Below are 25,373 nucleotides of genomic sequence, written 5' to 3'. Positions count from 1 at the left end.
AATATTCCAATATGTACCACATTTTCCTAAGCCAATCATCTGTTGATGGGCACTTAGGCTGCTACCATATCTTGGCTAGCATGCAGAGTCCTACTGTGAACACTGGGGTGAATGGATCTTTTTAAATTAGAGTGTCTGTTTTTTCTGGATCTATGCCCAGGAGTAGAATTCCTGGATCATACGGTGGCTCTGTTTCTAGTTTTTCCTTTTTTTTTTAAATGAAAACTCTGTTTCTTGGAAAACTTTTAAATGCTTAGCTTCCCTTGCTTAAAAAAAATTAGTTCTCCTTTCCCCAGGTGCCCCATTACACATTGTTTAAAGAAAACTTTTCCCTTTAAATATTCTGTGGTAAAGGCTGAGCTTGCCTGTTTTAGTTCCAGCTCTGGGAAGCACGACAGTCCTCTCTCTTCCCCTGAGTTGTGTGACCCATATGCGTTGCCTATACTTTCAGCATTTCATCTCCACCAGTCAGAAATGTTAGGGGAGGACCAAATGGTCTACTTTGCATGGAGTAAATAAAATGACTAGTAATGGATCTGTCAAAGAAGGGAGTTATTAGCAAGTCTTTTAGGCATGAGAACTGAGCAAAGCAGGACTCACTTTCCTAATATTTCCAGTTTATGAAACCAAGAAGTGCAATGAGACAAGTGAGAAGACTGTTCTAGAAGCTGGAAACAACACAATGGATATCGATTGCCCAAATGCTTTCAAAGGAACCACAAGAGGTACTGTGTCTAAGATGACTTATACCCTTGACCTATAACTTCTAGGCACTCTTGTCTCACTTCTAGGTGATGGAGCCAAACTTTCAAAGCATTCAAGGTACAAAGACTCTTCTGGCAGAATTGAAAGATCTGCCTTGACCACTAACCAGGCAATTTTGAGGACACAGTTTGTATGGACTTTGTGATACACACGGAGGTTGAAACAGGGATTTCTTGACTTATCTCCTTAAAAGGGATGGGCTGGTGCATGCTCAGTTTCATGTGCTGATCCAAAAAGCTTACTCTTTTTTAAAAACTTTATTTTTTAAGTGAAGTCCCTGGTGGCTCAGCTGTGAAGAATCCACGTGCTATGTGGGAGACCTGGGTTCGATCCCTGGGTTGGGAAGATCCCCTGGAGAAGGGAAAGGCTATCTGCTCCAGTATTCTGGCCTGGAGAATTCCATGGACTCTATAGTCCATGGGGTAGCAAAGAGTCGGACACAACTGAGTGACTTTCACTTTCGTAGTTGATGTACAATGTCATGCCAGTCTCTGCTATATAGCGAAGTGACTCAGTTAATACACATTCTTTTTTTTTAAATATTATTTTCCATTATGGTTTATCACAGGATATAGAATATAGTTCCCTGTGTTATAACAGTAGAACCTTGTTGCTTACCCATTCTATATATAATAGTTTATATCCACTTGCTCATCCCACACTCCCAGTTCTTCTCTCCCCTATACCCCTCCCCTTTGGCAACCTCGTCTGTTCTCTGTGTCTGTGAGTCTGTTTCTATTTTGTAGATACGTTTGTCTGTGCCATATTTTAGATTCCATATATAAGTGATATCATAGGCATATTTGTGTCTCTTTCTCACTTCACTTAGTATGATTATCTCTAGGACCATTTGAGTAACTGCAAATGGCATTATTTCATTCTTTTTTTTGGCTGAGTAATATTCCATTGTATATACACACCACATCTTCTTTACCTATTCCTCTGTTGATGGACATTTAAGCTGTTTCTGTGCTTTGATTATTGTGAACACTGCTGCCATGAACATAGGGGTACATGTACCTTTTTGAATTATAGCTTTATCAGGAAATATGCCCAAGAGTGGGATTGTTGGATCATATATTGGTTTTTTGAGGAACCGCCACACCATTTTCCATAGTGGCTGCACCAACTTACATTCCCACCAAATGTAGTGTAGAAGTGTTTTCTCAGAGAAGCTCACTCTTGATGATGGCACATGAGTTGCCTCAAACACTCTTTCCCTTGAGAAGCATTTTATATAATATCTCTACTTAAAAAGTCACCCAGTCTTCTGCTAGCCTATAAGTTGGCAAACTTTTTCTGTAAGAACACAAGAGAATAAATATTTCTGATTTTGGGGGCCAGATGATTTTTGTTTTATCTACTCAACTCTTGACACTGTAGTGTGAAAGCAGCCATGGGTGATGTGTAAATGAAGGGACATGGCTGTGTGCCAATAAAACTCTATTTACAAAAACAGGTGGTAGGCTGGATTTGACCCCAGGCCATAATTTGACACCCCTGCTTTATTCTATCATTTTATTTAAGTCTCTGCATCACATCAACACCATGCAATCCTTTCCGGTTTATTTATTTGTTTGTCGTCTATCTCTCCCAGGACGTCGTCTCCCTGATGGCAGGGACTCTGCCCATTGTGTTCCCTGTTGTGTTGCAATGCCTGGACCACTGTCCAGTACACAGTAGATGCTCAGCAAACATGTGACAAATGAATGAATGAATGCATGCATGAAAAGTATGTCAAAGAGAAAGACCCAGTTACCTTGAGAGAGTGAAGTACTTGCTCCTATGATTCCTCCAGAAAATTCCTGGCTACTGGTTAATCTTCGCTGTTTACTGTGAGCTGTAGAAAAGAGGAGGGAGGGGGAAAGACATCTTAAAATGAGTTGATTTTTATTATTCTTTCAGCCAATCACTCCTTTTTAAAATCTATTTTTTAGTTTATTTTTGGTCGTGCTGGGTCTTTGTTCCTGCTTGTGGGCTTTCTCCAGTTGCAGTGCCGTGTTTCTCATTGTGGTGGTTTCTCCTGTTGTGGAGCAGAGGCTTCACAGGATGCATGGGCTTCTGGTTGTGATTCACAGGCTCCAGAGCACAGGCTCACTGGTTGTGGCTTAGTTGCTCTGCGTCATGTGGAATCTTCCAGGACCAGGGATTAAACCCATCTCCTCTGCATTGGCAGGTGATTCTTATCCACTGGACCACCAGAGAAGTCCAGTTGATTTTTTAGATCAAGTAAATAGTGATACAGGTGGTTAAGTGGTTTGGGGTAAAACTGGGATGGTAACACATGAATGACTGCAGTTTAGGAAACTGTGTCATATGTGCATTTAAGTTCTATGACTTAAGTTCTTCTAGCATGAAAAGGGGAAGGGAAGAGGGTGGGAGGGAGACAGAGCGAGAGAAAGAGAAAAAGAGAGAGAGAGGCTGACAAAGGGAGGTAGGAGGAGGGAGTGAGGGAAGGATGAGAGAATAAATTAAATAGAATGGGCTATCCTGCATACTTTTCCATTAAATTAGATACCCAAGAGTCAGCTTGAGATGGAAGATGGGAATTATTTGGAATATTTTTTAAATTAATTTTTATTGGAGTATAGTTGCTTTATAATGTTGTGTTAGTTTCCACTATACAGCAGAGCGGCTCAGTCATGTGTATACACAGATCCCCTCTTTTTTGGATTTCCTCCCCATTTAGGTCAGCACAGAGCATTGAGCAGAGTTCCCTAGCTATACAGTAGGTTCTCATTAGTTATTCATTTTGTACATAGTATTGATAGTGAATGGAGCTTCCCAGGTGCTGCAGTGGTTAAGAATTCACCCGCCACTGCAGGAGATGCAAGAGGTGTGGTCCAGTCCCTGGGTTGGGACGATATCCTGGATTAGGAAATGGCAACCCACTCCAGTGTTCTTGCCGGGAAAATTCCATGGACAGAGGAGCCTGGCAGGCTACAGTTCATAGGGCCGCGAGCTGGACAAGACTGAGCAACTGAGCACGCACACATCAACAGTGATATATGTTGATCCCAGTCTCCCTGTGCATCCAGTGCCCCACTTCCCCTCTGTGTCCATACATTTGTTGCCTTTTGTGTCTTTGTCTCTTTTGCAAATAAGATCATCTGTACAAGAGTCCACATATGTGTTTTAATATACAATATTTGTTTTCCTCCTTCTGGCTCACTTCGCTCTGTATGACAGTCTCTAGGTCCATCCATGCCCCAACTTTATTTCATCTTATTGTTGAGTAGTATTCCACTGGACATACACACCACATCTTCTCCATCTACTCCTTTGTTGATGGACCTCTAAGTTGCCTCCTTCCCTTGGCCATCATAAACAGTGTACAGGAATGCATATGAGGGAGTCATCATCTATTCAGAAACATTTGACTTCTTCATCCCACATGAGTTCCAGGCTTCCCAGGTGGTGCTAGTGGGAAAGAACCTGCCTGCCAATGCAGGAGATGTAAGAGATGGGGGTTTGATCCCTGGGTCAGAAAGATCCCCTGGAGAAGGAAATGGTAACTCACTCCAGTATTCTTGCCCGGAGAATCCCATGGACAGAGGAGCCTGGTGGGTTACAGTCCATGGGGTCGCAGAGAACTGGACGTGACTGAACACACACGTGCACATGTGCGTGCACACACACACACACGCACACCTGAGTTTCACCTTCTGGAGACAAACATCTTGCCTTATGAGTCTCCTTTTGATGTCTAATGTTCATATACAAATATTTTACAACACATTGATAAAATATTTTGTACATATATCCCTTATAATGTGTGATACATTAGACTATATATTACATATACAGAATAATAATCCCTAAGTCACATGTAATGTATTGATTGGGCAATGGAAAAGATTTCCAAGTGCAATTTTGACTTTATATAATATTTGCCTTACAACCCTCACACAGAACACTAATGTACCAATTCCCCAACCTCTAGACACCCTAGAAAACTTGACTTTTCTTCCATTTTCTCAGATAGGAGTGCAGTGGCGCTTATCACTTATCGATCTCTTGGGGATGTTCTAAATGGATCCTTTTTCAGTGATAGAAGAGGGATAAAGGAAGTCAACCTGAACTCTCAAGTGATAAGTGGCTCCATTGGTGCGGAGGAAAAAGTTAATCTATATAAACCTGTGCTCCTGACCTTCCAACATACTCAGGTGAGCAAAATCTAGGCTTTACCTCCAACAGGTGGATTATCAGAGTCCTGGCAGGAAACTGCATTCAACTCTGATCACTCAGCGTTGAAAGAACTAACAAATGTTGAGGCACTCAGAGATGGCAAATGTGAGGCAGCTATTATCACATTTAAGCATAAAAAGGCAATGGGGCTGGAGACAGTGGGGGGACGAGCATTGCCCAGTGAAGGCTGCAGGTATACAGGAAGATTGCCCAGTGGAGATGGAGGCAATTTGCAGCAGAAAAGCAGTACAGAAGAAATACCAGAGCTGCCTCTTCTCCCTCTCATCCACTTCTCTCATTGGTCTTATCAATGACAAACAACCTGGGGAAAGCAATGCATAACAGTCAGTCCCAGAGATAATCAGAGAAGGGCAGAATAAATGAAGAACAAACCCCACAGTGAAAGTGGGGTATGCAACACTTCCCCACAAGGGTTTCAGAATTTTTCCAATCCAGTTTCCAACCCAGTGCACCTCAATTAACCTATAAAGTTGAAATGATAAAAACCAGAAGGAGAACCACTTTCATGCTCTTCTCTTTCCAGCCAGGTGGTGGGAGGAGAAAATATTTCTGTGTCTACTGGAAAGGATCAAAGGATGGGGGCAGCTGGTCGACGGAGGGCTGTGCTCACTTGGGCAGCAACGATTCTCACACCCAATGCAAGTGCTCCCACCTTTCCAGCTTTGCTGTCCTCATGGCACTTGTTCCCAAGGTACAACAATTTATGGTCCCTTACAGTGAGCTTGATCGTGTCCGGGAAGACTCTCTGGGTCTCAGTGGGGAAAAAAAGCAACTCTGAGATAAGGAGTCAAGCAGAAGTAGATTACTTGAGAGTTAATTCCAGGAAGCATCAGTAAAGAAGTGGGAAATGAAATGGGAAAGAGACAGAACCCAATCAGAGAAGCTGGATACCAGGTACCACTATGAGTAACTGGGCTTACTTCTCTCTGGGAGATTTTTGGAGTGAGTGTAGAAGACACACCTCAGAGTCATCCTAACTGAATGGAGAGAAAGCTGGGTTATTTATACACCACCTCCCTTCAGTCATTTGTTGAGACTGGTGTGCTGCAGTCTGTGGGGTTGCAAAGAGTCAGACAAGACTTAGCAACTGAATAACAACAACATCCAGGGGGTATTCATTCTCTTGACATGTCCATGGGCATGGGCAGAGTGTGCTAAAGCTAGCAGAGAAAGCCCTCAGTCATTGAAAAATCAGTTGTCAGCCCCTATGGTGGAAAGGCCCATGGAGACCTGTTACTCTGCGAGAAATAGAGCTAACCCCCATCGCCAGAACAAAGGCAACTGGCCATCACCCATGTAAAAGCATAGCCCCCTAAACTTCCCAGGTGCCAACCATATCTCAGATAACTCAGATTTAAAGAAATTGACCTAACTTGTTTCCCCATTTATTTTATTTTTTTTTTTAATTTTTTTATTAGTTGGAGGCTAATTACTTCACAACATTTCAGTGGGTTTTGTCATACATTGATATGAATCAGCCATGGATTTACACGTCTTCCCCATCCCAATCCCCGCTCCCACCTCCCTCTCCACCCGATTCCTCTCGAAACATCCCACCCTCGCCTTCTCCCACAGAGTTCAAAAGTCTGTTCTGTATTTCTGTGTCTCTTTTTCTGTTTTGCATATAGGGTTATCGTTACCATCTTTCTGAATTCCATATATATGTGTTAGTATGCTGTAATGTTCTTTGTCTTTCTGGCTTACTTCACTCTGTATAAGGGGCTCCAGCTTCATCCATCTCATTAGGACTGGTTCAAATGAATTCTTTTTAATGGCTGAGTAATATTCCATGGTATATATGTACCACAGCTTCCTTATCCATTCATCTGCTGATGGGCATCTAGGTTGCTTCCATGTCCTGGCTATTATAAACAGTGCTGCGATGAACATTGGGGTCCACGTGTCTCTTTCAGATCTGGTTTCCTCAGTGTGTATGCCCAGAAGTGGGATTGCTGGGTCATATGGCAGTTCTATTTCCAGTTTTTAAAGAAATCTCCACACTGTTTTCCATAGCGGCTGTACTAGTTTGCATTCCCACCCCCATTTATTTTAAACTCCCATTTATTGAGCATTGACTGGAAGATAACACCATATTTCTTATGTAAATGCATAACCTCATTTTGTTCATTTAACAGGTTTGTATATAAGTGCCTTTGTTGTTCAGTTACTAAGTCATGTCTGACTCTTTGAGACTCCACACACTATAGTGCATCAGGCTCCTCTGTCCTCCTGGAGTTTGCTCAAATTCATGTCCATTCATAGTCAGTGATGTTATCTAACCAACTCAATGGGCATGAATTTGAGTAAACGACTATACACCTGATGCCATTCCAGGCATTGTGGATACTACAGAGAACAAGACAGCCTTCATGAGATTATTTTTGATTGCTGTCTTGTCCAATAGGATCACCACTCGTGGTTATTGAACACTTAAAATGTGACTAGTGTGACTGAAGAAACAAATTCTATTCCATTTGAATGTATTTAAATTAAGAAATAGTATAAAATATTTTTCCACTAAGTACAACTTTGTTGTTTGGTAGGACCATGTTTGGTAGGACCACTCTTTAAAATATAGTATTTGATTGAGATGCTTGGTAAGTGTAAAGTACACACTGGATTTCAAAGACTGAATATGGAGGAAAAAGTACCAACTATTTCATTAATAACTTTTACACCGAGAGTAATTTGAACTGATTATATTTTGTTATATCATTATATTAATTATATGACATTCAACACATTGAACTGATAGTATTTTGAACCTGTGTACATGAGTGCTAAATTGCTTCAGTCGTGTCCGATTCTTTGTGAGTGTAGCCTGTGGACTATAGCCCACCAGGCTCCTCTGACTATGGGATTCTCCAGGCAAGAATACTTGAGTGGGTTACCATGCCTGTCTCCAGGGGATCTTCCTGACCCAGCGATCAAACCTGCTTGTTACATCTCCTGAATTGGCAGGCAGGTTCTTTACCACTCGCACCACCTGGGAAGCCCAGAATTTTGAACATGGACTATTAAATCAACGTGACTTGTTTCTTTTGACCTTTTCAAAAACACGGCTACTAGAAAATTTAAAATTGTGCACATGGCTCATCTGTTTCTATTTGTCAGTGCTGGTCTCGCTCTGTGTGATAAATGCTATAACTGCCCGTATTTTGAAGAGGGAATCACCAAGTCTCAGAGAGATTAAGTCATTTCTTTGGGAGCTGAATTGAAAAGCCCATCTGATGCTCCATCAGGAACATACCTATAGAGCTAGAATAATAGATTCCTCCTTTGGTGTCTCCTAGGATGATCCGGTGCTGACCATGATCACCTATGTGGGGCTGAGCCTCTCTCTGCTCTGCCTCCTCCTGGCGGCCCTCACCTTCCTCCTGTGTCGATCCATCCGGAACACCAGCACCTCCCTCCACCTGCAGCTGTCCATCTGCCTCTTCCTGGCCCACCTCCTCTTCCTCGTGGGGATTGATCAAACTGAACCTGAGGTAGGTCAATTAACATATTATTTATTTCGTGGTCCTAATCCAATCTAGCCACTTAGTAGGAAAGATGAGATGAATGATGATAAACACCAATGATTGTGTAGGGTAAAAAGCAAGAGTTCCCATTTCATCTCTCTGTATAATTTTGAACATGACCCATAATTTCTTTTTAAAAATTTTATTTTTCTTATTGAAGTATAGTTGACTTACAGTGCTGTACCAATGACTATAATTTCTGAGGGGTTATTTAGCAAAATGTTTGAGTGTCAGACTGATGGTGTTAGTTAGGGTTACAATAGCTACTGCAACAAATAAACTATAAAATATCAGTGGTTTTTCACAAGAGTAGTTCATTTTTCCCTGTGGGTCAGTAGAGGGTGAGTGAACAGGTGTAAAGGGTATCTCTCCTCCAACCTCAGGCCATGGGAGGCACTCTCATCTTCCATACACAGCTTCCAAGGTCATCCTGTGATTCTTTCCATTTTGACCAAGTGGAAAGAGAAAGAGCATGGTGGAGTCCTAGGAGAGGGGTTTATATGGACCTCTCAAATCCCATTGGCTAGAATCCAGTCACATGGTCAAACTGACTGCAAGGAGTGCTGGGAAATGTAGTCTCTGCTTGGTAAGTCGAGTCCTAGTGATAAACTGAGGGAGGATAGATGCTTGGCATATTGGTGGATGTGACTTTGCTGGTTTCTGCCATACATTTCATAAATAAAATTTATTGGAACCATGACCTTTGATGTCTGAGAGCTAGAGAAGATGGATGTCCCAGTTTAAGCAGAGGAAGCAAATTCTTCCTTTCTCCAACTTTCTGTTCTGTTCAGGCCCTTGACAAATTGGATGATGTCAATCCTCATTGGTGAGGACCATCTTTGTTACTCAGTCTATTGATTCTGATGCTAATATCTTCCAGACATATCCTCACAGACATGCTCAGAAATCATGCGTTATCAGTTATCTGGACATGCCCTAGCCCAGTCAAGCTGAAACATAAAATTAACCATCACATTCCCCCAAAGGGCAAGGTCAATGGAGTATTGATTTGCTAACTCTTGTCTATTATGAATTTGATGCTGCTTCCACAGTGGCTCACATTGTAAAGAATCTGCCTGCAATACAGCAGACCCAGGTTCAATCCTTGGTTTGGGAAGATCTTCTGGAGAAGAGCATGGCTACCAATCCAGTATTCTTGCCTGGAGAATTCCATGGACTGAGGAGCCTTGCAGGCTACAGTTGATGAGGTCACAAAGAGCCAGACCCGACTGAATGACTAACACTTTCACTTTTCACCCATGGCATTCCTTTCTTGGCACTTCTGACTTGCCCCATGCACGAGATAGGCAGCTTTCAATGGCTGGTGAAAGTCCCTAGAAGATGTGTTACCCCTAAGCAAAATGGCACAGGTGTAAGCATTGAAATTCCAGGCTAGCATGCAGGAAATAATAAGTGCTAAGGATATAATTTGACTTCCCAGGTGGTGCTAGTGGTAAAGAACCTGCCTGCCAATGCAAGAGACATAAGAGGTGCAGGTTTGATCCCTGGGTGGGGAAGAGCCCCTGGAAGAGGGCATGGCAACCCACTCCAGTATTCTTGCCTGGAGAATCCCATGGACAGAGGAGCCTGGTGGGCTACAGTCCATGGGGGTCACAAAGAGTTCGACACGACTGAAGCGACTTGGCATGCATGCAGGCAAGGATATACTCAGGTACAGCCCACATCAGCTCCATGTTCCTAACTCTACTCTCCCCTCCAGGTGCTATGCAAGGTCATCGCAGGTGTACTGCATTACCTCTACCTGGCCGCATTCACCTGGATGTTCCTCGAAGGGCTACATCTCTTCCTCACTGTCAGGAACCTCAAGGTGGCCAACTACACCAGCGCAGGCAGATTCAAGAAGAGGTTCATGTACCCTGTAGGCTACGGGGTCCCAGCTCTGATTGTGGCTGTATCGGCAACAGTAGGACACAAGAATTATGGAACATATACTCAGTAAGCATGATGAGTGCATTCATGGTGGAAGTGGTGTCCATTACCAGTACAAAATCTGAAACACTGAGGTAGAGAGGGGCTGGCAAACTTTCTATAAAAAAAAAAAAGAAAAACAACAGATGGTAACTATTATTGTTTTGCAAGCCATATGGTCTTTTTGGAAATTACTCAACATTGCCCCTGTGGTGTTATAGACAATTTGTAAACTAGTGGATGTGATTGTGTTTATTTTATTTTATTTTTTTATTAATATATTTATTTTTATTGCTGGACTGTTAGTTCTTTGCAGGCAGCTCTTAAGTCATATACTATATATCCCCATCACTTAGCACAAACCTGACACTACACACTACCTTTGCCAATTTGGTCGTGCACAACTCTTAAATTCTTTTCAGTAAGTAATAATAGCCATCAAAATACTTGAGATGAACAAGAATGAGCTATTTCCCTACAACCTTTCTTCCTCGTTATAGCGAAAGTAAGCTCATATAAAATTTTACCACATATGAATATATTTATTAAATAAACTTTTAAATGCATGGAATAATTCATTCATTCTGCAGGCTTGGGGAAGGCTCATCTTTGTATCTTTTAGATACTAGAATATCACCTTCCTGGAAAGGTTCACTTGAGGCAGATAAGACAGTAATCCAAATCAGGATCCATTTATCCTCACAATAGGCATCAGACAGCTAGAAATCTGCTTCAAAGGCAAGACACAGGATCATTTAGGCTCAAGACTTTGGACCATGTCCCTTCAGGGTCTTCCTGGATTCTTTTTTTTTTTTTCATTTATTTTTATTAGTTGGAGGCTAATTATTTTACAATATTGTAGTGGTTTTTGCCGTACATTGACATGAATCAGCCATGGATTTACATGTGTTCCCCATCCCAATCCCCCCTCCCGTGATTGTGTTTAAATAAAACTTTCTTTACAAAAACAAAGAGTGTACCAGATTTGGCCTGTGGGCCATAGATTGTAACCCTTGGAATAGAATCAAGTATGGGAGATTTTCTGCCTACTGAGTATTGGTAATTGCTTACTTTTACCAGTTTCATATTGTCATGTCCTCTTTCAGAATAAATTATATTGATAAATTATACTATCTTTGCAAATATAAGCTATGAAAGAATACAAAGTATTGGGCATTAGAGTGCTTGGTATGTGAAATATGCTTGATTATTAGTGTTGATAGTTTTTTTAGCTGAAAATTATTACTTTTACTCTCTTATTTTAGCAATCATTATTATTAGAATCCACATTCAATGTGGGAGACCTGGGTTCAATCCCTGGGTTGGGAAGATCCCCTGGAGGAGGGCATGGCAACCCACTCCAGTATTCTTGCCTGGAGAATTTCATGGACAGAGGAGCCTGGTGGGCTACATACAGTCCATGGGGTTGCAAAGAGTCAGTCATGACTGAGCAACTAAGCACAGCACATTATTACAGTATATTTATGGAGCTTCCCTGGTAGCTCAGCTGGTAAAGAATCCACCTGCAATGCAGGAGACCCTGGTTCGATTCCTGAGTCAGGAAGTTTCCCTGGACAAGGGAACGGCTGCCCACTCCAGTATTCTGGCCTGAAGAATTCCATGCACTCTATAGTCCATGGGGTTGCAAAGATTCAGACAAGACTTTCACTTTTCACTTTCACATCATATTAGAATACATTATTAGCTACAACCATTGATCTTTAATTCTATCAGGAAATGTATTAAAAATGTATGCACATTATCTCATTTAATCTTTACTATGAGATCTATATGGTGAAAACTTTGATAAAAGAAATCAAAGTAAATTCAAATAAATGAAGTGATAGTCCATGTTCACGGACAGGAAGACTCAATATTGTCAAGAAGTCAGTTTTTTCTTACTTGATCTATAGATTGAATGTATTCCCAACCAAAATCCAGAAAATTATTTTGTGGATATTGACAATCCAGTTCTGATGTTTACAGGGAGCAGCAAATGACCCAGAATAGCTAACACAATATTGAAGGAGAAAAGCAAAGTCAGAGGACTGATAATACTATCTGACTTCAAGACTTGGTATATAGTCATAGTAATTACTTTATCTTTTCAACACTTTGGTTGGCACCACTTTACACTTGGGAAACTGAGGTTCAAAGCATGCAGTTTGCAAGAGATGAGGACCCATGTTTAATTCCACCTAAGATTCAAATCTGAACTAAACAGGTATGGACACTGCTCAGATATTGCTACAGTGGCCTGAATTCAAGTCCTTTGCTTTCTCCTAAGAAATCAGTTAATGCTTATCTTTCTCTCAACAGCTGCTGGCTCAAACTTGATAAAGGGTTCATCTGGAGCTTCATAGGGCCAGTAGCACTCATTATCTTGGTAGGTGACCAACCAATGATATTTACTGGCCAAACACAGAGTATATTTCTTATCTGTTAAAGTGGAAATGAGATGTGATAAGGAAATAGAGCCTAATGTGATCAACCCTTCTTGCTGGAAATATTGTCTTCACATGTCTTTCCTCAGCTTCCCCCTGTTCCCTGGTTCCTCTGATATAACATAACCCTCTGCTGGGAATTCTTTTAAAAATCCAGTATTTGTTCATTTGACAAACCTTTAGAAAATATTCACTCTGCATAGAACATTTTTCTGTTTGCCAAGAAATTCCTGATTACATCCATCATCCTGGTATAGATATGAATAGCATTCTTTCACTTTTAAAGTGTCCTGGCTTGAATGATAAATTATATAGTCAAGCTAATCAACCATCAGATGCTATGGGTTCTATAGTCTGTGTTGTATAAAAGACCTGAGCCTATGTGCATAAAGCCTGTATCTTTGTGGAAAAGATTCTTAGGTCTACCTCAAGTTGGGTTGCATGACATAGCTTCAAAAGACAGTTCCAAGTCAATTTTCCATTCTGTTTCCACAGATAAACTTGGTGTTCTACTTCCAAGTTCTGTGGATTTTGAGAAGCAAACTTTCCTCCCTTAATAAAGAAGTTTCCACCATTCAGAACACCAGGTAAGAATGTATACCAGAATTAGTAGTACCCATAGATTTTTTTTCCTATAGGATCACATTTTCTGGGACCACCCAGAAAATACAAAATACAAAATAGTGTATAAAATAGTGTATAAAACTTACAAAAATAGTGTATAAAAATAGTATATAAAACTTCATACAAAATACAAATATACAAAATAGTATATAAAACTTCCAGGTAAAAATAGTGTATAAAATACACTATTACAAAAATAGTGTATAAGACTTCCAGGTAAAAAACTACAGAGGAATAATTTTCAAGAGTGAGAAAAAGCATTATTCTCAGAGATCATAAACATTAGGTTTTCCATTGCTGCTGTGCAAAAAGGTTCATCAGTACCATCTTCTTAGATTGCATGTATGCATTAATATGAGATATTTGTTTTTGTCTTTCTGACTTACTTCACTCTGTATAAAAGGGTCTAGGTTCATGGAGACGCAGACACAGAGAACAGACTTGTGGACACAGAAGGCAAAGGAGAGAGTGGGATGAATAGAAAGTAGCATTGAAACAGATACATTACCATATGCAAAATAGAGCCAGTGGGAATTTGCTATATGATGGAAGGAGCTCAGATCTGGTACCCTATGACAACCTAGAGGGGTGGGATGAGGTGGGAGGTCTGAGGGAGGTTGAAGAGGGAGGGGGCATACCTATGGCGGATTCACATTGATGTATGGCAGAAACCAACACAATATTGTAAAGCAATTATCCTCCAATTAAAAATAAATTTTAAAAACTCCTTTTAATTAAAAAAAAAAACAAATTGGGTTCTGCCTTCTTCAAGTTGCATGACTTCAAGGAAGGCACTTTGCTACATGAGCTGTTCATGAGGTTTAACTAAGGTAATGCATGAGAGGGCTTCCTGGGTGGCACTAGCGGTAAAGAACCTGCTTAAAGCCTTTAGTGCAGTGCACACTATGTAGGGATAAATGAGAGGTATTACTCTTTCTACTTTTTCAGAGTCATGACATTTAAAGCCATCTCTCAGCTGTTTATCCTGGGATGTTCTTGGGGTCTTGGTTTTTTCTTGGTTGAAGAAGTTGGGAAGACCATCGGATCGATCATTGCCTACATGTTCACCATCATCAATGTCCTACAGGGGACGTTGCTTTTTGTGGTACACTGTCTTCTTAATCACCAGGTAAGGCAAATCATTTTGTGTCTCACCAGCTTAATCTGAAAGTCTTGTTGAATTGTTCATATCCTCGCCCTTCTCTGACCTTGTGAAAGTCACTTAGTCATGTCTGACTCTTTGCAACCCCATGGACTGTAGTCCATGGGATTCTCCAGGCAAGAATACTGGAGCAGGTAGCCATTCCCTTCTCCAGGGGATCTTCCCAACCCAGGGATCAAACTCAGGTCTCCCGCATTGCAGGCGGATTCTTTACCATCTGAGCCATCAGGGAAGCCCTGGAGTGGGTAGCCGTTTCCTTCTCCAGGGGATCTTCTCTCTGACCTTGTATATTTATATTTTTGGAGTTGCCTTGATTCTAGGAAGAGGGTTTAGGTGCTTCTTGGGTAAACCATGTGCTCTGAGTCTCGTCCATCCATCATTCCAATCTGGATCTTCCATATGGGAAAAAAAAGATTGTTAGTCTAGTTATTAATAACTTCTTTTTAAGTAAACTTTTTATTTTGGAATAATCTTAGAAGTATAAGAAAGTTGCATGCATTTGTCTGCTGGTGACTGCCATAAAAAATACCATAGACAGAGTGATCTGGTCAATAGAAATTTATCTTCTCACAATTCGGGAGACCAGATGCCTAATATCAGGGTGCCAGTATGTTTGGGTTCTGAAGAGGACTCTCTTCTTGGTAGATGGTCACTTTCTGAAAGTGTCTTCCCATGGGAGTAAGAATGAGAGTTTTCTGGTATCTTCTTATGAGGATGTTGTTAATCTTACTGAACAGGGACTCAGTGCTTATGACCTCGTGCCTGCTAAGTTGGTTCAGTCGTGTCCGACTCTCCACAACCTCATGGACTGGGCCCACCAGGCTCCTCTGTCCATGGGATTCTCCAGGCAAAAATACTGGAGTGGGTTGCCATGCCCCCCTCCAGGGGATCTTCCTGACCCAGGGACTGAACCTGTATCTCTTGTGTCTCCTGCATTGGCAGGCAGGTTCTATACCGCTAGCACCACCTGGGAGCTTATGACCACATTTAACCTTAATCACGTCCATCATGGTCATACCCCCAGATACAGTCACATTGGGAAAGTTAGGGCTTTCATATATGAATTTTGGGGGGACACAATTTAATTCATAGCAGAACACATATCAGTCTGGATAAGGGCGTTTCTGCTGTAATAACAGTTAGCTCATCCCCCTCTGATTTCAGTGGCTTACAATGACAAAGACTTATTTCTTGCTCCTGCTACATAGCTCTGGTATGATATGTATTGTCTTCACTCTCATGGAGGCTGAAGGGGCAGCCCTTGTTTTTTAGTAGAACATTGGTGTGTTCATGACAAAGGGAAAGGAGATTATGGCGAAGTACAGTTCAGCTCCCTTCCACTGGCCAAAGCAGACCCCATGGCCGTACCTGAATTTGTCAGAGAGGATGAATAATCCTCCTAGTCAGGTGCACTGTATGGAAAAGCGCTGGTTTATTGGCATAATTTTATATTACCACAAACCCAGAAAGACCAGCTCTAATCCTGGTATTCCCACTAACTGGGTTGCTGTGTGACTCTGGGAAGGCTGCTTACTCTCTCTGAACCTTGGTTTTTCTCACCTGCAAATATGGCAATACCTGCCTCGCCGGATTGAGAATTAAACGAGATAACATAAAACAAATGTCTTAGCAATTTGTGGCACACATGTTCTCAGTGAGGGTCATTATAATTTTACTCTTTATAGGGTAAAGATTGAAAATAACTTACCTGGCTTTTTTCCCTCTGCTGTTGAGTAGAACTACCAGCAGTTAAGATCCTGGCGGTGAAAAGACCATCTTAACACTAACTCTTTCATCTTTTAGTGCCTTAATGCTTGCTACTCCTCACACACAGAAGAAGTAAAATAGAACTTAATGTGAGTTAATGTTGAGTATTAAGAATTTAGATGTCTTTTTAAAAATGTGATAATGTGGTTAAAGGAAGGCAGTTCATGGAATCACAGTGGGTGGCCTAGTGTCAGGGCTCTGGGTAAGTATGACAAGGTTTTGCATGCTGGCTATGTGATCTTAGGCAAGTCTACTTCCAAGAGTCTCAATTTCTTCACATTTCATTGGGGATAAGAGAAGTATCTTTCTTCTGTTGTTTCTTCTGAATGTTACATTGCATTGGTTAAGATATTAACTGATACATTGTCTATAAAGTACATTAAACATTACTCAGTTCAATTCATTTCAGTCACTCAGTCGTGTCCGACTCTTTGCGACCCCATGAATCGCAGCATGCCAGGCCTCCCTGTCCATCACCAACTCCTGGAATCTACTCAAGCTCATGTCCATTGAGTAGGTGATGCCATCCAGCCATCTCATCTTCTGTCGTCCCCTTCTCCTCCTGCCCCCAATCCCTCCCAGCATCAGGGTCTTTTCCAATGAGTCAACTCTTCTTATGAGGTGGCCGAAGTACTGGAGTTTCAGCTTCAGCATCAGTCCTTCCAATGAACACCCAGGACTGATCTCCAGTTAACGTTCAATAAATAATGGCCTTCATCATCGTAATCATCACACCACCATTACCTTCTTTGTCATCATCACCATCAAGACCATAATCCTTTTCATCATTATTACTATCATATCATCACCACCACCATCACCACCTTCATTATGGTCACCATCATACCAACATCATCATCATTTTCACCATCACCCTCACCACCATCAACATCATCATTATTATAATCCTATATAGAATCCTTATGGTGCCTTTCATTTAGTAAACACCAAGAATCAGGATAAGGGTGGCAGAGAATATGCATTGGCATCTATATCTTTAATTTCCTATTTTAGGGTCTTTTCTCCCAAACCAAGCTTTGGATGTAACACAAGCCTCTATATTCCTTAGGTGCAGATGGAATTCAAGCAATGGTTTACTGGGGTGCGGAAAGGGGTTGAAACTGAAAGCTCTGAGGTATTTCGCTCTACTACTCAGGTCAAAATGGTAAGATGGGCTCTTCTGCATTGCTGTGTACTTGTCTGAACTCAGTATCTCCTGTTACTAGGAACTTCCTGGTTGCTTATCTGAAAAAAAAGGGAAATTACATTAGATTCCTCTATTAAGCTGTGGAAGTTTCTGGGTTTTGAGACCAAACCCAGAAAATCTCTTCTTTCCCTTTTTCTTCTGCTCTCTCTTCCTTCTTTCCTTTCTTTCTTCCTCTTCAGTGCATTAACAAATACCCAATGATATTTAACAGAAATATCACATTTATTCAACATTCTTTTAACAAAAATTAGCTGAGTTCCTAGTTTGTGCCAGCCACTGTTTTAGATATTGGGGGAAGATCCTCACCTTCACAGAGTTGATATTCTAATAGGGAGTAGACAGACAGCAAACCACCAAAAGTAGATTATACAGTGTGCTACAAAATGATATATGCTATAGAAAAAATATAGCGCAATGGACTCACAGATATAGAGGACAAACTCAGGGCTGGACTTGAGGAGAGGCATTGTATAGGGGTGGGGACATGGGAGGTATGAACAGTTGGGTACAAGATGGGCTCAGAGCTCTATTTTACAACACAGGAATATAGCCAATATTTTGTAATAACTTCAAATGGAAATTAACCTTTTAAATTATATTAAAATTTTAAAAATAAAATAAAAAGGAGAAAAAATTAGAAAGCAGCCAGGAATGCACCAGGCTGAAAGAGTTATGTTGTTCTTCAGTGGCTCAGTCGTGTGCAACTCTTTGTGACCCAATGGACTATATAGCATGCCAGGCTCCTCCACCCATGGAATTTTTCAGGCAAGAATACTGGAGTGGGTTGCCATGTCTTCCTCCAGGGGATCTTCCCAATACAGCAATTAAACCTGCATCTCCTACACTGCAGCTAGATTCTTTACCACTGAACCACCAGGGACGCTCTGGGAAGAGTTTATTTTAAATAATGTGACCATAATGAACCTCCCTTCCCAGGTGGCACTAGTGGTAAAGAACCTGCCTGTCAGTACAGGAGACATAAGAGAGGCAGGTTCAATCCCTGGGTCAGGAAGATCTCCTGTAGGAGGACATGGCAACCCACTCCAGTATTCTTGCCTAGAGAACCCCACGGACAGAGAAGCCTGGTGGGCTACACTTCACAGAGTCACACAAAGTCGGATACAACTGAAGTGACTCAGCACGCAGCACAATGAACCTCCCTAAGACTCTGGCACTTGAGTCCTCAGTCGTGTCCAACTCTTTGTGACCCCATGGACTGCAGCCCAGCAAGCTCCTCTGTCCCGGGAATTCTCCAGGCAAGAATACTGGAGTGGGTTACCATTTCCTTCTCCAGGGAATCTTCCAGACCCAGGGATCAACCTGGGTCTCCCTCATTGCAGATTCTTTACTGTCTGAGCCACTAGGGAAGCCAAAGACTTGATGAATGTATCTAATTTTTAAAAAATGACCCCTGGGGGAATCCTCTGGTGGTCCAGTGATTAGGGCTTTATGCTTTCACTGCTGAGGGCATGAAGTCAGTCTCTGATGAGGGAATTAAGATTCCCTAATGCTAAGACCCTAATGCCGGGAAAGACTGAAGGCAGGAGGAGAAGGGGTCAGCAGAAGATGAGATGGTTAGATGGTATCACCGACTCAATGGACATGAGTTTGAGCAAACTCTGGGAGATAGTGAAGGACAGGGGAGCCTGGCATGCTGCAGTCCATGGGATCGCAAAGAGTCAGACAGGATTTAGCAGCTGAACAACAGCAACAAAGCAAGAAATTAAGACTCTCAAATACAATGAGCAATTTCCACTGGCCAGGCATTGCCCTAGGCAGAAGGAAAACAATAGTGACCAAAACGATGAAATTTATGGATAGTAGACATTGACCAAAACACCTTTAGGGGCAAGACAAATATCATACAATGAGACAGAGTATGCAGAGAATTAAAATAGAATATAGTGATAGGTAGTGAGGGAAAGACTATTATGGAATGAATGGTTAGGGAAAAACTGAGGAGGTGACATTTCAACTAACTATATAGAAGAGTCCAGAATAATAATCATAATCCCTTATTTTTTTTTAACGTAGATTATTTTTAAAGTCCACATTCTTGCCTGGGAAATCCCATGGATAGAGGAGGCTGACGTGCTACAATCCATGGAGTCTCAAAGAGTCAGATGCAACTTAGCGACTAAACAACAACAACATTTTTAAAGTCTTTACTGAATGTGTTACAATATTGCTTGTTTTATGTTTTGGGTTTTTGGCCCCTGAAGCATATGGGATCTTAACTCCCCAGGCAAGGATCAAACCCACACCCTCTTCATTGAAAGGCAAAGTCTTAACCACTGGACCCCCAGGAGAGTCTCATAATCCTTGTCTTTGGACAACATGTTACATTCTAAAAAGCACATAATCAGAGACTTTCCTGGTTGTCCAGTGGTTAGGGCTGTGTGCTTCCACTGCAGGGGGCATGGATTAGATACCTGGTCCGGAACTAAGATTCTGCATGCTGTGTGGTGGAGCCGACAATAAATAAATAAGTAGCACATAATCAACCTAACCAAGCTTGCAACCTCCATTAACCCTCTGTAGCATTTAAGTGATCCATCACTATTGGGTTTACATACAGCCCAAGTGTCTGGCTTCAGATCCCAGATTCTACCATCTCCAGGCTGTGTGACCTTGCACAAGCCACTTAATATCTCTGAACCTGTTTCTTCATCTGTAAAATGGGAATGATAATAATATCTGTCTCATCATGAGAATTAAATGATATCTTATAGGTTAAGCGCTTCAAATGCTACCTGGCACACAGCGTGTGTTAGTTGTTCAGTCATGTCTGACTACTTGTGACCCCATGGACTGTAGCCCACCAGGCTCCTCTGTCCATGGAATTCTCCAGGCAAGAATACCTGAATGGTTTCCAGTCTCTTCTCCAGTGGAACTTCCTGACCCAGGGGCTAAACCCAGGTTTCCTGCATTACAGGCAGATTCTTTACCTCTGAGCCCCATACACTTAATGTTTGTGAAGAGATTAAATTTTTAAACCCCATCATAGATGGTGTTATGGGGTGCTGAGTAAAAAAAACCACAAAAACCGCACAACCTAAAAGTTGAGAATTATGTTTCATTTGTCAGACTTTCCGAGGACTTCAAGAAGAGCTCTGAGGGACTGCTCCAAAGAGGCAAGGGAGGAGTCAGGTTATATAAGAGTTTTTACAACAAAGATCAGGTAGTCAGAACAGCAAAAGATTACTGTTCATTAAGGGACATTAACTTAAGAGACATCTGCAAGTTAAGGAATTTAGTGCTTTTCTATGTACAGGAAAATGCGAGTCTGCGTGTGTGCTGTAAGGCGCTTCAGTCATGGCCCACTCTATGCGACCCTATGGACTGTAGCCCTCCAGGCAAGACTGCTGGAGTGGGTTGCCATGCCCTCCTGGATCTTCCCGACCCAGGAATAGAGGATCTTCCCGACCCAGAGATGGAACTCAAGTCTCTTAAGTCTCCTGCTTTGCAGATGGGTTCTTTCCCACTAGCTGCTGCTAAGTGGTTTCAGTCGTGTCCGACTCTGTGTGATCCCATAGATGGCAGCCCACCAGGCTCCCCCGTCCCTGGGATTCTCCAGGCAAGAACACTGAAGTGGGTTGCCATTTCCTTCTCCAATGCATGCAAATGAAAAGTGAAAGTGAAGTCGCTCAGTCGTTTCCGACTCGTAGCAACCCCATAGACTGCAGCCCACCAGGCTCCTCCATCCATGGGATTGTCCAGGAGAGAGTACTGGAGGGGGGTGCCATTGCCTTCTCCTTTCCCACCAGCACCCCCTGGGAAACCCACAAGAGCCTAGGCTCATTGAAATAATTGCTTTGATAAGCACCTTAGCTATTTACCTCGGTATCCCATTCTTTCTCATCCCGAGTCCCCTCAGGGTGCACCTTTGTGGATGGCTGTCCCATCCTTTGTTTACTGATACATCAGGCAACATTTTTCAGATATTAGCTTTGGATTTACTGAGCTTTGAACTGTAGGGCAGTTCTAGCTTGTCACTTCAAGCAGGCTTAGAAGTTTTAGTTAATTTCTGAGGTGTTCATTTCCCTTCAGCTTTTTCTCCACATTGTTTCCCCAAAATAGGAGAAACTGGAGAAGTCACCGGAATACTTTTGCAAAAAAGACTCTGCGTCTATCCAGCCACCGCCTGGGCCTCAACTTATTAGTGTCTCTTGGCTCAAAACAGACAACTGAGCTGCATGTGGACTGCGCCCCTCACACGTGTGGATGGGACCAACGCCACTGTCGACTTTTCCTGTGAGAATGAGTCCTGACTGATTTCCTCATCTTGGTTTCTCTCTCCATAGAAAGAAAGGGACACCTGGGAGAATTCTTAGATCCAGAATCCAGTATGGTGTGTCAGGGGCAATCAAATGGTTAAGAAATCCTTTTTAATGATGAGAGAAATAAGTGGATTTTACTCTGCTAGATATTACCAACTTGCCTATGACTGACTAACATCTGGATTCAGCTTACAGATTTTCCTCTGGCTTCTCCATTGCATTTTATGCTCCCCAAGATTTTGCATCTCTGGACACCTGCATAATTCAATAATTCTCATATGAAGTAATATGAAAAGAGGGTTTCATGCTTGGCAATGCAAAAATGGGACACCACCGGTCCCACTTGGGGTGAATTGTCTCCAGGAAGAATTTCGTGGTCAGAACACCAGCACTTTCCCCCATATTCTTTCCCTGAAGACTTTTTTGAACCTACCCTATTCTCTGATTAAGTATAATTTTGTTTTCTTAGTTTCATCTCTGAAGGAAAGTTACAGGGCTCAAAATAGCCTGGAGTTAAAATTCCCCTCCAGGTCCTCCCCACCATTCTATGCAAAACAAGGAACTCTCTCACTCGAAGAAAAAATGGACATTAAGGGGTTGATTATACCCAGCTCCCAGCTGGTCCAGCCTCTGGCCGATCTCCAAAATTCCTTGCCCCAGCCGTTTAAGAGACAACTGCTTCGAACAACCTCGGAGAAGAACAGGCCCCCTTAAGACAGTAGCTTTCCACATGCATGCCTATATATACTTACTCTTTTCTTGGGTAAGTGCAGGAGCTCACTAATCTGACTGCTGCCCCTTCTTGCCTCATTAAAGGTGCTCTGTTCCTGTAAAGTGCCGGTCTCGTTCTTTTTCTGAGCCTCACCTTCTCTAACTCCCTTACCCTACAATCTCCATGTCCTGGTATAAATGCTCCCAAACTGAAACAATGTGGCATATCACATCAGTAGTTTGATCTGATTTATTTTGTTCTACTGTTTCTAAATTCATTTCCAAACATATTGGGTTTTAGGTGTGTATTTTCAGCATTAGAATTATTAAGTGCATGGATAACTTTGTGACCAGACAATGTTTCCAAAACAATTTTAAATTGTAATGACAGTACAATTATAATTCATTAAAAAAGAAAGTGTAGAACATACTGTAAAGTTAAGCATATAGTCAAATTCAGAATACTCCAATACTGTATTTATTACAGGCTTCCCAGGGGGCACTAGTGGTAAAGACCCTGCCTGCCAATGCAAGAGAAGTAAGAAACACAGGTTCAATCCCTGGGTTGGGAAGATCCCCTGGAGGAGGAAATGGCAACCCACTCCAGTATTCTTGCCTGGGAAATCCCATGGACAGAGGAACCTGGTGGGCTATAGTCCATGGGGTCACAGAGTCAGACAAGACTGAGCATACACACATACATAATACTATAATATGGTGGTATGTTAACAACTTAGTCTAGTGTAAAGGTTACGGGATGAGATATTAAAAATAACTGTAGCTACCTTAATTTGTTAACAAATACAAAATATAAAAGACATTGTAATTGTGATATCAAAGACAAAAAAGGAAAGAAGGGTGGAGCTTTTATGTGTGATTGGGGTTAGTGAAAATGAAAGTCACTCAGTCATGTCCTACCCTTTGTGATACCATGGACTATATGGTCCATGGAATTCTCCAGGCCAGAATACTGGAATGGGTAGCCTTTCCCTTCTCCAGGGGATCTTCCCAACCCAGGGGTTGAACCCAGGTCTCCCCACATTGCAGGTGGATTCTTTACCAGCTGTGTCACAAGAGAAGCCCAAGAATACTGGAGTGGGTAGCCTTTCCCTTCTCCAGGGGATCTTCCCAACCCAGGAATCAAACCAGGGTCTTCTGCATTGCAGGTGGATTCTTTATCAGCTGAGTATCAGGGAAGCCCTGGGGTTAAGTTGCTGTCAACTTAAAATGGATGATTGTAGTTGTTAGATGTTTTGTAGAAGCCTTGGGGTAACCACAAAGGCAAAACTGTTTAGTAGATTCACACACACAAAAAATGGAATCATTGTATACCACCTTGGAAAATCATCAGTTCATAAAGCTAGGCAGAGAGGAAAAAGGGAACGGTGGAGCTACAAAAAAACTTCCAGGTAGCAACTAGCAAAATGACATTAGTAGGTTCTTAACTAATAAGGACCTATTGTAGAACTCAGGGAACTCTCTTCAATACTCTCTAATAGCTTACGTGGGAAAAGAATCTTAAAAAAGAGTGAATATATGTATATGTATAACTGATTCATTTTACTGAACAGTAGAAGCTAACACAACATTGTAAATCAACTATATTCCAATTAAAAAAACAAAAACAACATTTATACAATGGAATATTACTCAGCTGTTAAAAAGAATGAAATAATGCCATTTGTTGCAACATGGATGGACCTCTAGATTGCCATACTGAGTGAAGTAAGTCAGGCAGAGAAAGAGAAATATCTTTATTATGACATTGCTTATATGTGGAATCTAAAAAGAACTGATACAAATTAACTTACTTACAAAAAAGAAACAGATTTACAGACTCAGAGAATGAATTTATGGTTGCCCATTCGTGCCAAGTCTCCTCAGTCATGTCTGACTCTTTGCTACCCTGTGAATTGTAGTCCACCAGGCTCCTCTGTCCATAGGAATTCTCCAGTCAAGAACACCAGAGTGGTTAGCCATGCTCTCCTCCAAGGGATCTTCCCAACCCAGGGATTGAACCTGTGGTTCCTGCATTGCAGGCGGAGTCTTTACTGCTGAGCCACTGGGAAAGACCATGGTTGCCCGTACATACATATTTTAGATGGATGACCAATAAGGACCTACTGTATAGCACACAGAACTCTGCTCAATGTTATGTGTCAGCGTGGATGGGAGGGGAGTTTGGGAGAGAGTGGATACATGTACATGTATGGCTGAGTCCCTTTGCTGTTCGCCTGAAGCTATTGCAACGTTGTTAATCAGTTAAACTCCTATACAAAATAAAAAGTTAAAAAAATTAAAGCTTCACTGAGAAATAAAATGGACTTTTACATAAATATAATTTAAAAATAATTTTAAAAATAAACAAAAATGGTAACAACCATAAATGTTAAAATAGCAGCCAAGAGTCACCATAGTTCACTTGAAGAGATTTTGTGTGCATTTTTAAGGTCATAGACAAAGGACTGTGTCCCTTTTCTGTTTAGGGGACTCAAACATCTCCTCCATGTGGTAGCAATATAACCAGAGTGTACAAATCACTTCCCCTCCCAGCTTTGAAATTATGTGATTTCTCTTGAAAAGCTGGCTTCTCCTATGGCTCAGTGGATAAAGAATCTGCCTGCAAAGCAGAAGACATAAGAGACGTGGGTTAGATCCCTGGGTTGGGAAGATGCTCTGGAGAAGGAAACGGCAAGCCACTCCAATATTGTTGCCTGGAGAATCCCATGGATAGAGGAGCCTGGTGGACTACAG

At 41.7% G+C, this 25,373-nt stretch overlaps 1 protein-coding gene across 1 annotated transcript in view; it reads left to right on the top strand.

The window, feature by feature from the left end:
- The window catches only part of LOC133062038 (adhesion G protein-coupled receptor E4-like), a 38,390-nt gene extending 15,664 nt beyond the window's left edge, over nucleotides 1-22,726 (top strand). Inside the window, exons 8-17 of the mRNA XM_061150540.1 lie at nucleotides 618-725; nucleotides 4,747-4,931; nucleotides 5,498-5,665; nucleotides 8,268-8,462; nucleotides 10,216-10,451; nucleotides 12,744-12,810; nucleotides 13,364-13,455; nucleotides 14,441-14,621; nucleotides 17,491-17,586; nucleotides 21,709-22,726. Coding sequence (XP_061006523.1) covers nucleotides 618-725; nucleotides 4,747-4,931; nucleotides 5,498-5,665; nucleotides 8,268-8,462; nucleotides 10,216-10,451; nucleotides 12,744-12,810; nucleotides 13,364-13,455; nucleotides 14,441-14,621; nucleotides 17,491-17,586; nucleotides 21,709-21,819 — 1,439 coding nt within the window. The 3' untranslated portion in view covers nucleotides 21,820-22,726. The remainder of the gene's footprint in view (nucleotides 1-617; nucleotides 726-4,746; nucleotides 4,932-5,497; nucleotides 5,666-8,267; nucleotides 8,463-10,215; nucleotides 10,452-12,743; nucleotides 12,811-13,363; nucleotides 13,456-14,440; nucleotides 14,622-17,490; nucleotides 17,587-21,708) is intronic.
- The last annotated feature ends 2,647 nt before the right edge of the window (nucleotides 22,727-25,373 follow it).

This window comes from Dama dama, chromosome 9 (assembly GCF_033118175.1).
Source record: "Dama dama isolate Ldn47 chromosome 9, ASM3311817v1, whole genome shotgun sequence".
Classification (NCBI taxonomy): Eukaryota; Metazoa; Chordata; class Mammalia; order Artiodactyla; family Cervidae; genus Dama; species Dama dama.
This window is presented reverse-complemented; position numbering and strand designations above follow the sequence as displayed.